At 38.8% G+C, this 15,423-nt stretch overlaps 1 protein-coding gene across 2 annotated transcripts in view; it reads left to right on the top strand.

Moving 5' to 3' along the window:
- nek7 (NIMA-related kinase 7) overlaps positions 1 to 15,423 on the top strand; it is a 74,869-nt gene that overhangs the window by 10,972 nt on the left and 48,474 nt on the right. The window contains exon 2 of one of the 2 annotated variants that reach the window (XM_028445673.1): positions 13,669 to 13,756. In XM_028445673.1, the coding sequence (XP_028301474.1) occupies positions 13,697 to 13,756 (60 nt within the window). In that variant the 5' untranslated portion in view covers positions 13,669 to 13,696. Of the gene's footprint in view, positions 1 to 13,665; positions 13,757 to 15,423 lie in introns of both variants that reach the window. The other variant, XM_028445674.1, reaches the window with a different exon arrangement.

The following is a 15,423-nucleotide window of genomic DNA, read 5'->3' as shown; positions in this document are numbered from 1 at the left end:
TCAAGTCTGGGCATAACTAATTCCACTGCTTCATATGTGATACTATAGTTTCAATTGTCTAATAAGTCTAGTGTGTGCTTGAAAACCTGAATCCTGAAAATCAGGGTGGCACAAAACAAAAGTAATTTGAACATTTATTTAACATTTTTGGTCAAATTAAACAAATGCAAGCAATTTGCTTGGTGCAAAAAAAAAAAAATAAATAAATAAATAAAACAAAGTGTGGTAACATTTATTTCAGTAGCTTTTAACATCAGGGTATTATGTTAAGGAGGTGGATTTGTGACTGAAGGGTCTAGGGTTTGAATCCCAGGAGTGGCAGGGTAGCTGGGTGGGATTGAGTGAAAGATTCCAACACACTGACTTGCTGCTTTAGGAATGGCTCAATTGAGGAATAATTTAATACGGTTTGTTAGTTTTTTCTGCTCCCCTTGTTACTTCTTATGGGACCCCAATATCTGAAAACAATGTTGATTGGTGGATTTTTACAGATGGTAGGTGAATGTAGGGCAGTCCTGGCTCTGTGTGAGCTATTGTGGAGCAGGTCTGACATCCCTCTTGAACTGAAAAAAAAAAAAATGAAATCCCCACAGGCATAGAGTGAGACAAGGGATAAGAGAGGAGGGCGAGAGTGGAAAGAGGTGCGACCCCTTAGGGGGAGTGTATTTCGCTCTTTGTCACACACGCAGAGGAGGCTCTGGCAATGACAAGTAATGAATAAAAACAAACCTTTAACTTTTTGTGTGTACGGTTGTCTGTCTATGGATGTTCATTTCTGTAATTGAATCATTAACTAGTTTTTGTTATTGTTGTGGCCTTAAAAGTATAGCGGCATTTTAGTAGCCTTGCGAAGCCACACCCACTTCTTTACTTTTTGTAAGAAAGTGGGTCTGGTGATGCGGCCGTCTTTGCTCACTTCCTCACCCCAGAGTTGGTCGAGCCAATGGGAGCTGAACAGGAAAAAAGTCACATCCCCTGCACAAAGCAGTATCAAAACGGACACGGGCGCTGACACGGACAAGACTTTCGCACCTTTGCTCTGCTCTGTTTTAAAAGACCTGAATATATTGTTAAAACCACAAGAAGAGGCTTTAAAACCGCAAGTCTCTAGTGTACTAAATGCTCTTTTTGTCTGCTGGCTCCGTTTAGGGAAAAAAAAACTACGCTTGTTGCGCTATTTTTGTCAGGTCCGCTCATTGATTGGTTACTCTGCGTGTGTTGGTCCCGCCCCGCTCAGCCACCAGAACTCAAACACCTGGTGAGCGCTTCCAGACTAATCGCCTGTATGAATAATACAAGGAGATGAGGATGGATTCCAGGCTAGCATTTTAGGGAATTTGCAGGAAAAGTTGTGGCCTTTACCAATCAAGTAGTTCAGTATTATATCCTGCTCTCTTGGACTATGTTGGTTTAATGCTTCTAACGAAACTATCGCTCATTTGACACTTTAGAAACCAGTTGAGCACAATATAGTTCTTGCATCTTGAGTGATAATTTAGCTTTGCTTGGTGGGTAATTATTGCTAAATACAAGATACATCTTCTTACAAGAAACGACTGGGTTAAGTTTTATGGGCTTTTCTTTGCTATATGGGTGTATATGTGCCCAGAGTAGCTAGACTCAGTAGTAGCAAGCTGCAACCCACTGCAGTGATTATGGCTACCACATAAGCCACATTTGTCTGAATCCTAACCAAAGCAAAACATTACTTTTTTTTTCTTCTTTTTGACCACATTAATTTGGTATCATTTCTATGCGTGTGTAACTCCGTTTGCATGCGAGTATACAGTATGCGTGTGTCATAGTCTTCTAGAGAAGTATTTTGTTTCACAGTGAGAGTGGATGATGTAGGGCGATGTTTTTTATTTTAATTTTTATTCTACTCACTGTAGCGATGCTAAAGCCTTTTCACCAACTGTCTGCACTCTTAATAAAGCCTGGACCCAGAAAAGCCCCACCACGAGCCTGTGGCCTTCACGTTAGCAGTCAACTATGTAACAAGACATGCCTGGGAACTGCACCTCTCACATTACTAATGATTTGGACATCTTGCGCTTGTCATTTCCTCTTAGACAAACGTCAGCTAACCTGGGGTAAAGGCTTCAAACCCTCCAAGTAGAAGAAGGGAACTTTGTCCTTGGATAGAACTAGAGGAGGCTGCTAGATTTTTTTTTTTTTTTTTAGAAGAAGAAAGGAAAATGGTCTTTATTTTCCAGATGATTTCTTTTTAAAGGTGGTTTCGTCGATGAGAAACTCAAATGACAAGCTTCATCATCTCCATGCAGCACTTTAATGGGTCGGCAATCACTGCTTCAACTCTTACATGGTGACAACAGCATGCAGAGGATAAGTCATTGAGGAAAATGAACTCAACAGTGCAATTACAGCCAAGGCTTTGAGATAGAGAAGTACATTTTAGTTTACAAATGCTTTGCAACGGCCTCAGTTTTATCCACCGTTCTGGGTCTGTGCTCCATTGCCAGCATCTTGCATCAATTTCTTTTTTGTGTCACTAAAGATCAGAGAAGTTAGGGTAGCCCCTTCTTGGGAACTGTGCTCTTAATCTGGGGCCAAATAAGATCTCAAGTGGGATGCAGATTTTAGGCACGAAATGAGCTATTTCAACATTAATCTGCCCTTGTTTGCACTGGTGGGGTACCCACATTATCCAAGCAGCAAGTGACAGGTATCAGTTCCTGCAGTCACCTAATTTTTTTTTTTAATTTTGTGACCAATTTTTATTTACTTTGAAGACATTTTGATGGAATCATTTGAGGAAAATTGCAGAATTATGGAAAAATTGAGAGTTCTTACAGCAATTTGTAATTAAAAACTATTGCCAACATTTGAGATGCGCATGGGGAAAACTATGAGCCCTGCAAATATTGTGAAGATTCACTTAATTTGTGTAGTTGGTAATTTACACAATTAGTCATGTTTTACTATTATTTTTACTTCCTCGTGTCGGCCTACATGAGATGCCTTTGACGTATTAGAGTGTTGTCATTTAGATAAAGATGTTTAATATTGTTTGCTGAATTATTAAGTTTGAACAAAAGCTGTTGCAATCTAGACCATAATTCTAAAATTATTTCTAAAAATATAATCAGTCTCGGAAATATTATAATCCATAGGATTCTTCTTCCCCCTCTTTGTCTTAAAAATAAACATATTAATCTATTTTTTTTGACGTGTAAAAAAAGATATTTTTTGGTGCATTTCTGTCTTTTTTTTCTATTATGACTTTTTATTTGAGCTCTCCTGGCCTTGAAGACAAATAGGGCAACTGCCTTGAAGTACAAAATGTCACATCCAATTTTGCAATGCCAGAGGTGATGAAGCTAATTTGGTGGTCAGTCAGTGACATGGCTAACAAACAAAAGCCTTATTGGTCCTGGAGGGAAGAAAGCTTTGCTCTGCTGTGTGGTGCTTTGGCCTGGATTGTGATAGTGTAAGAGTTGTTGCCACAGGGCTTTTCTTCAACCTAAAGCTTGGGGAACTTAATGTGAATGTGCTTTCTGAAACTGTGGGTGATTCATTTCCATTACTTAAGAGGCTTTGAGTGTCGCTTTAAACATAAACCAAACATATGTTAGAAATCTTTGTAACTTTATTTACAATGAATTTTATTGAAAAAACCACTTTCTTCTTGATCTTTGTATAACAAAGATTAGGAATTGATTTGAAATGTCTTTATTATTGTTGGTAAGTTTAAACTGCATTTCATCCATTATATTTTATAATTAATTTCACTATTGCATTCCCTAGGGGAATGGAAAACCAACTTTTAGTTGGTCGTGACTGCTGTAGTGTTTAGACTCACTTGTCAAAAATCTAGGTGGTTTTGTTTGTGTGATGCCAACCTGAAATTTAACACACGGGGGCGGATTCACTAAGATCTGAAATAAACGGTGAGTCCCTAAATTCTTTGTTGACGCAGTTTTCTCACCTGCTGCGAGGAATTCACTAAGATTGCAGCAATAATTAGCGTGCATGCAAAAGTGGTGGACTGCCCCTATTTAAAATAGCGTTTTGCTTGTTTAGTGTCGAGAGGTAAGGCACACGGAAGCACACAATGACATTTGAGGAAGTTAAATTGGAGGCAGATGGACTTTTCTGTCTACTGCTCAAACCTTTAATAATGAAGAAAAATAAATAAATAAATAAAAATGTTTTTTTTTTTTAAATTTAATTTGTTTAAAAAACAACTTTAAAACCTAATGATATTTCCCCCCCCCGGGCGCACGGTGGCTTAGTGGTTAGCACATCCGCCCCACAACAAGAAGGTCCTGGGTTCAAGCCCTGGGGTGGACTTGGGTCCTTTCTGTGTGGAGTTTGCATGTTCTCCCCGTGCTGCGTGGGTTTCCTCCGGGTCCTCCGGCTTCCTCCCACAATCCAAAAACATGACTAAGGTTGATTGGAGTCTCTAAATTGCCCATAGGAGTGAATGAGAGAGTGGTTGTCTGTGTCTGTGGTGTTGCCCTGTGATGGACTGGCGCCCTGTCCAGGGTGTACCCCCGCCCAGCGCCCTATGAGAGCCGGAGATTGGCACCGGCAGACCCCCACGACCCTGTTAAACGGGAATAAGCGGGTATGAAAATGGATTGATGGATTTCCCCCCCTAATTGAATGTGGCTGCTCTGTTAGGTCCTGTAACTTTAATCTGATCAGTCCATGAAAAATAGGCATATTCGGACAGAAACCTTCCTATTGATCTGCCATTGATCTGAGTCAGTGCAGCAACACAGTCTGTCAATCAGTCTGTACCATTTGAAAATGACTTACTGACCATCAGACAGCAGGTCTGAGCAGATCACCGATCAGTGAGTTTAAAAAAAACAATCTCCGATCATATGAATTTGGGCTGGTTTTTTTAAGGTACCGACCAAATTCCTTCAGTACTGCCTGATACAGATTCATGGAAAATCAAACGGTACCATTTTTCGGGACTTAAACGCAGCCTTGTGATTGTGAAGGAGTGAAAGAGTTGAAGAATTTCCATGCAGGACATGAACATAGCATTTGTTGTCAGTGTGTGTGTGTGGTTGCATGGGTCTTCAACTTTGAATAAATGCCCTTGCAATGGGAGCGTCAACAGAAAGTTTCATCACGACAATGACGTCATTGATTGTATCGACAAATTAAGACATTACAGCCAATCACATTATTTGCATAAAATGCAGAATATCGGCTGATCCAATATCGCCGATCGATCAGTGTTAATCCATATACTGAAGCTGTGAATCAGATTATCCTGATTATGACTCTCGTCGACCACTTCACCTTAAAGGGCACCTGTGGTAGATTTTAATTGTAAGCTCTATCAAGTTTGTTTTCTTTAAAATTCTAATTACAACATTCACGAATTAAAAATATCTGACAGGTGACAGATACGTGTCTAGTAGAATGTACTCATCTAAATGGCTTTAAGGTCCTCTCATACTCGTCCCCAGGTAAATCCAGTCTGTCTCTTAATTGACCGTGTCATGCAGCTTGATCTCTGTCACATCTCGTTTGTAAATAGTGCAGCAGACAACAGGCCTTGGTTGCTCCAATGCACAGCAAAAGCTAACGATAACAGCTTCAGACACATCAAAAGTAGCTCCAACACACATTTTTTTGTCGTCTGTATAAATAAATAAAACAATATTAAAGGAAATGTAGAGAAAGCACTTTAAAAACCGAACTAAAGAGAAAAGCAGCGAAAACAGATGGGACCTAATGTAATTACGAAACCAAAATCACCGACCCTCGCATCACATTTGGCCGAAAAAGGCTGCTCCTCATTGATTTTATTCTCAGGTATAAAAACGTTTATTTTTTTAAATAAATGCACACTTCTTATTGGTAATACATAAAACACATTTTATGTTATATACATTACCATTACAGGTACCCTTTAATAGTAATAAACCGAATAGTGTCAGTCTCAGTAGTTTGCCAATGTTAATGTTGCATCCTAAAAGTTATAAATCTTAAATCTTTTACAGATGGGAGTTGAAGTGATATCTATATTTAGTTTTTCTTTCATTGACATGGAGGGAAAATAGATTTGCATCTGATTACTTATTTGAAGTCTTGCTCATTTGGTCCCTTAAGGAAGATACGGCATCACTGGCGGCTAAATAAAACAAGCTTAAATCAAGTCACTCTTCATATTTATTTGTATATTATGCATTCCTTTCTTATTTTAAGTGAGGTGTGATGTGTTGTGGAGTCCCGAAGCGCTGTGAACGTATTACGGGTGTGTAAGCACAGCCCAAACCCCCGGGGTTCTCACTCCTGAACGCCTGGGGGTTTCTCTCCTTCACACAACCTGCACCTTGACACACTAAGCAGCTTTCTCTGGGATCACACAGCTGTCTTAAACACAGTTCTGTCTTTCCCACCTGATTTAGGCTTTTCTTCACACATTCAGCAATTTATCAATATACTTTGTTTAGTCCTAATGATTGACAGTATGAATTGCTTTTATCCAGCAAAGGGTTTGGTGCAGAAGAAAGGCAGTAAGGTTGTTGTGGCTGACGGTCTAATTTCGACTGGTACCGTCTCTGTCTATCATTCTTCTTTTATCATTGAAATTGGAGTTTATCTTTTACAATGTTGAGGGGAATGTTTTTGTTTTTTAAGTGATTATTAGCATCTTGCACGGCTATCATCTCTGGATGATGAATTTTGCACATCAAACGAGGATCTACTCTAACGAAACGGCAATGACTGGCTGGCTGGCTCCTGCCTTTTACTGTAAGGCACCTGCTCAAGTGGCAACAAAGGAGCCATTTGCCACAAGAGTGGTTATTGCTGTGGCAGAGTGGATGGGACAATGGAGCTGAGAGGTGGCCAGGGCTTTTTTGCTACGAGCCAGCTCATGTTTGAAACGCATTGGAGCAGGATGAAGGGGATGAAGACAAGAGCAGGGCAGATGAGGAGGTAGACGGAGGACATAGAGCCTGACACCTGTTTGTGCTTGAGGACTTCTCTCAATGATGGACATGCTTACTCTAATAAAACACACAGTCTGATATGTAAACTGAGATACGAGAGGATACAGGTGGGCACGCACACAAGCAGGATAACAGAATCAATTGCGGCTTAACGGGGACTGTTGCATGAAAGGCTGAGTAATTGTTGAAATGTGGGTTATAGAGGAAGTAGAAGGTGAAACACACACACACGCGCAGATAACTGTTGTTTCTTTGAACTGTGGGGGTATAAATCACTTCAGGCCTCACATGAAGCCCCGGCAGGTTGCACTGTGCTATTTACTTCTGCAGTGAAATAATCATGAGTCTATAAGAATCTGGAAGTGAAAAATGTAAAGGACGGCTATAAATAGTTGGCAAAAAGCACCGTGGATCACTGGCCTTGTAGCGTCCCAGTGGACTCCAGTGGATTTATTCATTTTAATTTCCTTTTCTTATCATTTTGCTGTAGTTTCTCCACAAGGGAGTGGGTGAAGGTCGCACACAAGTACACACACGCACACAATTGCACAAGCACTTTATTCCCATGCTAAGCAGATACATCAAGGTCATTTGTGTGGTTTGTTTTTTACCAACAGCCAGTAGCTCTTTAAAAACACGTCTTACACACAACAAGGAACCAGTTGTTCTACCTTTTCTTGAAAACTTTTTCCTTAAAGCTGTTTGTCTTTAAGTTGGTCCATAACTAACTGACAGGAGAACATATTCTGCTTACATAGTATATGTTGGTAATAAGATTTAAGACAAACATTGCCAGAACTGGGAGATGTAAACCACTTGTGGTTCAATGTTGTGGATGTCACAAACTTCTGGAACTTCTTGATAGTTAGACTGCCAAGTGTTTGCCTGGCTTTGCAAAGTTTTTTTCAAAGCGTTTTCTGTTATTGCTGTGTCGATTCCTTCTTTCCTTAGATTAAAAGACAATAAATCATCTTCCCTTCATTTTCTATTCTGTTAAGTCTTAATTCATCCTGTTCAAAGGTGTCAGAGATGTGCTCACACGCTGAGGTGCAAATTGTCCGCTACCCCTCTCAGACGTTCTTAATAGTTCATGGTCCAATGAGCGTGAAGGGCTTTAACATTTTGGCTAATGATTGGGAAGAGTGATGAAAATGAATTGGAAAGTGTGCTGCTTCTGTAGTTTTTGGACTCTTCCATCATTAGTGGCTTTCTTCCTCTTTTCCGTGTCATCCATGTTAGTTGAGCGAGGGTTTGAGACGAGGCCTGGGGTTGGCTTTTATGAACACAGGCTGAAAAGGTTTCCCCATTTCTTGTAATCATGGACACCACTCTTTTCACTGTCGTCTTTTTGCTCCTCAAAGGTGCCTTTGATTCTTTCACATCGTACACCCGGGCCCAGTAGTGTCACGTTACAATTTTCTTTCCCTCTCTTCCCTCTGCTTCTTGTCATTCTTTTTCCTGTGTTTCCGTCACCCTTAAGCCCCAGCTCATCAGTTTGTGTTCATATTTATTGTTCTAGCTGATTTAGCACTCTGCTATTAGGAATCGGTTAACTCCAGGACCCTTCCCCTTTGTTTCGCCACCCAACCCCCTCCCTCACAGTTTGCCTTGATCCACCTTTTTATAATCATTTCTCTCTCTTTGTTTTTCCTTGTGCCACTGTTTTAAATGAATTATGCAGAGGGAAGGAAATGGGGATTAAAGAAGACCTAAAGCCAGTGCCAACTTCTGTGGTGTACAGCTCCACACCGTCTCTCACAGGACCATGAACACGTCAGGGCTAACAAGCTTCTTTTTTCCCCCTCCTGTGACATTTTTCTAAGCTTTGCTTCTGTCCTACCCTGTCCTGCATCATCCCTGCTGTGAACTGCTCATTTTTTATTCTCATGCAGCTCCAGTTCTATGAAGTTGAGCTCTTTCATATCTTGGCATGACAACTTGTTGTCCACGATGTGGCAGACGCCAACTTGTACATACTTTTAGGTCTTGTTCTTTCACTTTTTCAGTTAAGCTTGCAACTTTCGACAGGTATTTGTTCCAGTGCTACGATTTATTTCTTTGTTTAGCATTGGCTACTTTAGGCTACAGTAAGTAACTGTAAAAACAGACATTGAAAACAGTGATACCTTTATTAATCATTTACCAGTAACTGTGCTTTGTGATTGATTTTATTTAAAGTGGCAGGCCATCTTTTAGTCTGCATTTCAAATGTGGTATAAATAACTTTCTCCATTTATTGATGAACACAAAATTGCTAATTTAAATAAGGTTTATATTTTCAATACTGAGCATTTATTCAGCTCTCATTTGAACAAAACAAACAGTTTTCTGGCAGCTTAATGTCTCACCGGCTCTGACCTCCACTCGCATGGAATATGTTTTCCCAGAGGTAGAGAAGAGTGAGTATCATCCTCAAAGTCAGAGCCTGCAGGTGGATGCAGGGGTGCAAACGAGCATTGCATGATGCAAGGCGGTAATACTGAGATTCTGAACAACACTGCAAGATTAAAAAAAAAAAAAAAAAAAATGCATTTTGCAGAAGGAAAAAAAAAGTTACATTTCATTTACATTTTTCACAAGTGTTTTTATGACAAAAAAATTGGTCTGAATATATTAACGTTTTACAATTTTTGCAATATTTATTAACTTTTATTTAATTACAATTACATTTTTTTTTTGCAAGTTTAAAACCTTTACCAGTTTATATGTGCCTGGGTATCTGAAAGGAAATTGCAGCCAGATCTTTTGACCTTAAGCCTTCATTTATCTCAATCTAGAATAACCCAATTGTTGGTAACGTTGGAGTTTTTTTACAGTTCTATAACAGGCCACCATTTATCTATCACATGATAGAAATTTCAGCAGCCGCATATAATTTGTTATATACAGTTGTACAGCATACAGTGGGGCAAAAAAGTACTTAGTCAGCCACCAATTGTGCAAGTTCTCCCACTTAAAAAGGTGAAAGAGGCCTGTAATTTTCATCGTAGGTATACCTCAACTATGAGAGACAAAATGAGAAAAAAAATCCAGAAAATCACATTGTGGGATTTTAAATGAATTTATTTGCAAATTATGGTGGAAAATAAGTATTTGGTCAACAGCAAAAGTTAATCTCAGTACTTTGTAATGTACCCTTTGGTGGCAATGACAAAGGTTAAACATTTTCTGTAAGTCTTCACACACTGTTACTGGTATTTTGGCCCATTCCTCCGTGCAGATCTCCTCTAGAGCAGTGATGTTTTGGGACTGTCACTGGGCAACACAGACTTTCAACTTCCTCCAAAGATTTTCTATGGGGTTGAGATCTGGAGACTGGCTAGGCCACTTCAGGACCTTGAAATGCTTCTTACGAAGCCACTCCTTCGTTGCCCGGGCAGTGTGTTTGTGATCATTGTCATGCTGAAAAACCCAGTCATGTTTCATCTTCAATGCACTGGCTGATGGAAGGAAGTTTTCACTCAAAATCTCACAATACATGGCCCCATTCATTCTTTCCTTTACACGAATCAGTCGTCCTGGTCCCTTTGCAGAGAAACAGCCCCAAAGCATGATGTTCCCACCCCATGCTTTACAGTAGGTATGATGTTCTTTCTCCTCCAAACACGACGAGTTGAGTTTTTACCAAAAAGTTTTATTTTGGTTTCATCTGACCATATGACATTCGCCCAATCCTCTTCTGGATCATCCAAATGCTCTCTAGCAAACTTCAGATGGGCCTGGACATGTACTGGCTTAAGAAGGAGGACACATCTGGCACTGCAGGATTTGAGTTCCTGGCGGCGTAGTGTGTTACTGAAGTAAAAATTACAATAAAAACATTATTTTTTAACTGTAAAATTTTCAAGGTCAATATTCAATCCAATTTGATATCAAATAAACCAATCCAGAACAATCCAAGCATTTTTATAATTCAAGTAATGGGAATTTTACCTCAATTGGGCCTACGTTGAAGTGAATTGATGGAAATTACTACCTACACATCAAAAAGAATCATCTTAAAGGCAACACAATAATGCAGAAACATCTGAAACAATAATATTGTGGGTTTTACATCTTAGTTCCTATTTTAACAGTACTTTTCTCTTTTAAAATATCAAACTTAGATGCGATTAAGGGTCAAAATTGGAGAGTAGTCCTTAATTTTAAGACTCAAGACTGAAGTGGGCCTTATGTGGCTAACTACAATGAATTTGACATCCCTGTTCTAATTGGTGAAATAATTTCTTCATTTTTTAAAAATATCTCAGGTCAAGACTTTGCCTTTTTGAATTGCTGTACATCTCGTGTATTGTACATGTACAAGAGCCCCAGCTGTTTGACCTTATGTTGCCTTTGCTAATTGCATTGTTTCTTGGTGTGTGTGTAAATCTGACATGTCAGGCTTAATTGATCTTGTTCATTTGGGACGTAAGAGTTGAAAGGCGCGTCGGGGACCTCAGACGCCCCCTGGATATTTTGACACTTAGACATTCAGAAGCACACGATGGTTTGGGATAGAAGTTAAGGTGCCAGCCTCAATCGAGCAAAACACAAGGCAGGAGTGCAAAGATTGGCGACAAGAGAAGTGACAGCCAGCAGGGTGGATGCCAAGCGACATCAAAATCTAAATGCATCACCACACTGTTGGCTGCTCTCTCTGTTCTATTGAAGCCTTTTCTATCTCTAATCAAAACCTTTCGAGTACGCATCGAGACCATTTTTCAGTTTTCGTCTTAAAAGGACTCAAAGAAATATAATAACTGATTAAATACATTTCCAATTCATTTTCTTTTTTCTCTCTGTACATTTTACACTTTTGAACAATCTTAAAAAGTTATCAATCAATTGTCATTTGGTAAATTGACCAGTCTTTTTGCACTGATGAATATTTTATGGATATCATGTAAGTTAAGTTGTACAATGTACATGCATCTCATAAATACTTTGTTTTGCCTCCTCCTTTGACAGTAGTTTCATCACCCTTGTGCTTGATGTATGACTTAGTTTAACACCATGGTATCAACTGTAGCTCTGTGGTTTTCAGGTTAAGCCTAAAGTCTTTAAAGATTTTAGGGACTTTAAAATTAGAAATGTTAGTCTTCAGGCAAGCTCGCCATAACTATGTTTCAGCTAAAGGAAAACAATGTTTGGGTATTTCAGGTCCCCCCCTTCTTTTACAGGTTTATTCTGTTAAAAGTCCTAACAGAATTACATGTGTTTCTGTTTTTGATTTATTTGCCTTTATAAAACTACACAGTAAAAATTTATAAAAACGCATAGAATCATTGTACAGGGTTATTGCACATTTATTCTACATTTGAAGACTAATTCAAAACAAGAATTTATTGTAAGATATATAATCTTATTATATAGCACTGGGGCAAAATCTCAGGGCATATCATGAAAACGACAACATAAAAGAGCACTTAAGAACATTTAAACAATTTACCAATTACCAACAATGTTCAAAGCATGTATGTTGTTTACATGCATTATGTAATAAATGTGCCACATCTATAATTCTCACACTTGTATCCAAATAACTATTAAGCAACTGGTAGCTACTGTATATAACCATAATGGAAGTGGTTGATGGGAAAAGTTTGGACTCCTCCCTAAGGTATTCCTTATCTCCATGATACTTTAAAGCACTAAAGGAGCAAATATTCAATCTAATCATTGCAATTCTGTATTTTTGTCACTCAAGCATTTCTAGCTTGATGCAGAAAAAAAAACTAAATTTAAAAAAACAACAGAAACGCAAGCAAGCATGACCGCTTATTTGGGATTTACTAGTCGAGTGAAGTGATTTTTAGTCAATGTATCTTTGCACATTTGCATGCTGGTAGATCATTGGGTCTGGTGTTCAGTGTAAAACTGTTCTTCATTGTTGCTGAGAGGCTGTAATAGCACATTTTTTTTGGCAATGTTGTCAGTGACCTTTAGAGGCAGATTTATGAAATACTTATTTATGTCAGAAGGTTATAGTGGGTAGCACAAAAACACTACCCTGCTGCGTAAAATCTTTGGCGTGCTGCGGGAATAGTTTTTTTTTGCAAAAGGTATAGTTACGGATATACACAGAAGCTTGGAACAACACTGCACCAGTGAGTATCTGTTTTTTCTGTCATCACTTGAATACTGGATTAGTTCATGAATGAATTGAGGGTTTGTTGCGATTCCAATCTTGTTGGATTTATGAATTTTCAGTGTAGTGAATCATTCATGCAAGTTTGATCGTTTGGCTCAGCTTGATGCAGTCATAAGTTATGCTACTACATTATTTGTTACTATGTAATTAAACCTCACTATGACGTACATGCCATTGCTTACTCACCTTTTTGTGACCTACATTTCCTCAGAAAACAGAAATGCAATTAAAATTGCTTAATCTAGTTTCCGACATGAACAATAATTTCCCTGAAAAATTCCTTGGAGCGTTGCAGCATTATTTTTGCTTTTGTTCGGATTAATGCTGCTGTCTGCAATAGAACTGCCATGTTGCAACATGAATCCAACAAAGAGTGTCAAATCCCCAGGCATGACGTGGGTTCCAGTTGAACGGAAACTGGACACTGTGTCAGCAGCCATCACTGACTCATTTGGTGAACATCAACAGGGGATCCTTTGTCTGTACTTGTGTTGAATCGAGTAGAATTGTCTATGGTAATGAATTAGTACTTTGTGTGATGACCAGATGGCAGGATAACGTTGGCTCTTCTTTGTGTGTTTGATTCAGCAGAGGTGGAGAGGATAGAGTTCTTAACATCATGGATATGGACACGCAGCCACAAGGACAGCAGGCAGCTGTGCCAGTGTTTCAACCCCAGGTAAACGCAAGCATATCACATCATAAACTGTGCGATTTTTGTCTGGTGAGTTTATTTTTGGGATCAGCAATCGTATGGTCGTAAGGAAATCAAACATGTTTGAAATTCAGTCGCTCCTCGTGATGGTATCTCACAGTTGAAGCAGTGCTACGGACCTGCTTACCTCAAACTCTCACACTGCGCATGCGCGAACACTGCAGGACCGCTGTAAGATTGATGGACTGTACTGACCACGTCTGTCCAGTCAGCTCCTGGTCCATCACATCGCCGTTTTTTCTTTTTGCTGAGATTTGCATGTCTCTCCACTTCCTTCTTCTTCTACTTCTTCTGTTTAATGGCGACGCTTCAGAATTATTTTTCTCCTTCCAATTTGTACGTTGCTCCGGAAACGAGACCTCATCGTGTCGTGTATGAACGTACAGTATGAGCAGTCAGATCGTGTCAGAGTGTCGGTCGTGAGCTGCGCATATTCGGGCTCTGCACATGAGTCGATTGAAAAAATCGCACAATGTATCCCAGCCTTAAGTACACATTTTTATATTTCATATTACCGCTGGGCGATATATTGAGATTCAAGATATATCAATTTTTCTATTTTGGGGGACATATTGTGCAGCTGTTTGTTGGTAAATGTGCCTGTGTGGCATTTGGATCATCAAATCTAACCCAGAATTTTCAATCTGTTCAGTTTTCATTTGAAATAAAATTATTAAGATTTATATCGTATATCACTATTTTGAGAAAAAATTTAGAGACAAGTTTTGGTCCATATCGCCCAGCTCTACAATATATCAAATATGAACCAACTAGTCCATTAAAATCTGTGTTTTATTATTCAATTTTAGTTTTGCTGCTACATGCAAAATAATAATAGTAATAACCAATGACCCAAGTTGCTTATGAATGATTTACTGATGAGCAACAAAAAACAAGTGTTTATTCAAAGCTTCATGTTTGTGGTTGTTTCATTAACTTACAATATGTTTCTAATTAAGTGTATTTTAAATTAATAATAAATTAATTTAATTATACTATTTAAAAAAATAAAAAGCTTTCTACTATCATGCACAGTTGACAAAAAGACATTTTAAATTTATATTATAAGACCAAAAGGAATGAAAGAGCTAAATGGGTTTTATGTTCCACCACACTGTCAATAATGATTTTTATACTGTATATATAATCATTCTTGCAAGTCCTTGTCGGATTAATTTGCTTAGTTTATCTAATTGATAAAGTAAGATCATTAATGTTTCATGATGACAGCGTCCTTCATTTATTCACTAGAGGCACCTTCTACCACCTTTTCCACTCTCTGTCAGTCAGGAATCAGGATGTTCACTCATGCTTACCACAATCGAAGTGTGTATAGGAGATGGACGGCAGTGGATGAATGTTGAGTTGTTGCTATTGATCATAGCTCTGTAGGCTGGCAGAACCTCACCTCCCATGTGCCTTTTTTGTTTTGATACAACTTGAGATTGCCCCGTGCAACGTTGGTCAGTGTTGGATTTTAGTGCTGCCTTTCAATGTCATGGCATTGATTTTTTTCCTTCTTTTTCTTCTATTTTTTATTTTTTGGCAGAAGGCTGTTTTTGTCTTCACAAAAGTTAAATCAACGACAAAGAAAGATGATTATTGAAGTGCCCCAGAGTATAAGGGATTTC

This window comes from Gouania willdenowi, chromosome 4 (assembly GCF_900634775.1).
Source record: "Gouania willdenowi chromosome 4, fGouWil2.1, whole genome shotgun sequence".
NCBI lineage: Eukaryota > Metazoa > Chordata > Actinopteri > Blenniiformes > Gobiesocidae > Gouania > Gouania willdenowi.
Note: the sequence above shows the minus strand (reverse complement) of the source record. Positions and strands in the feature narration are given on the sequence as shown.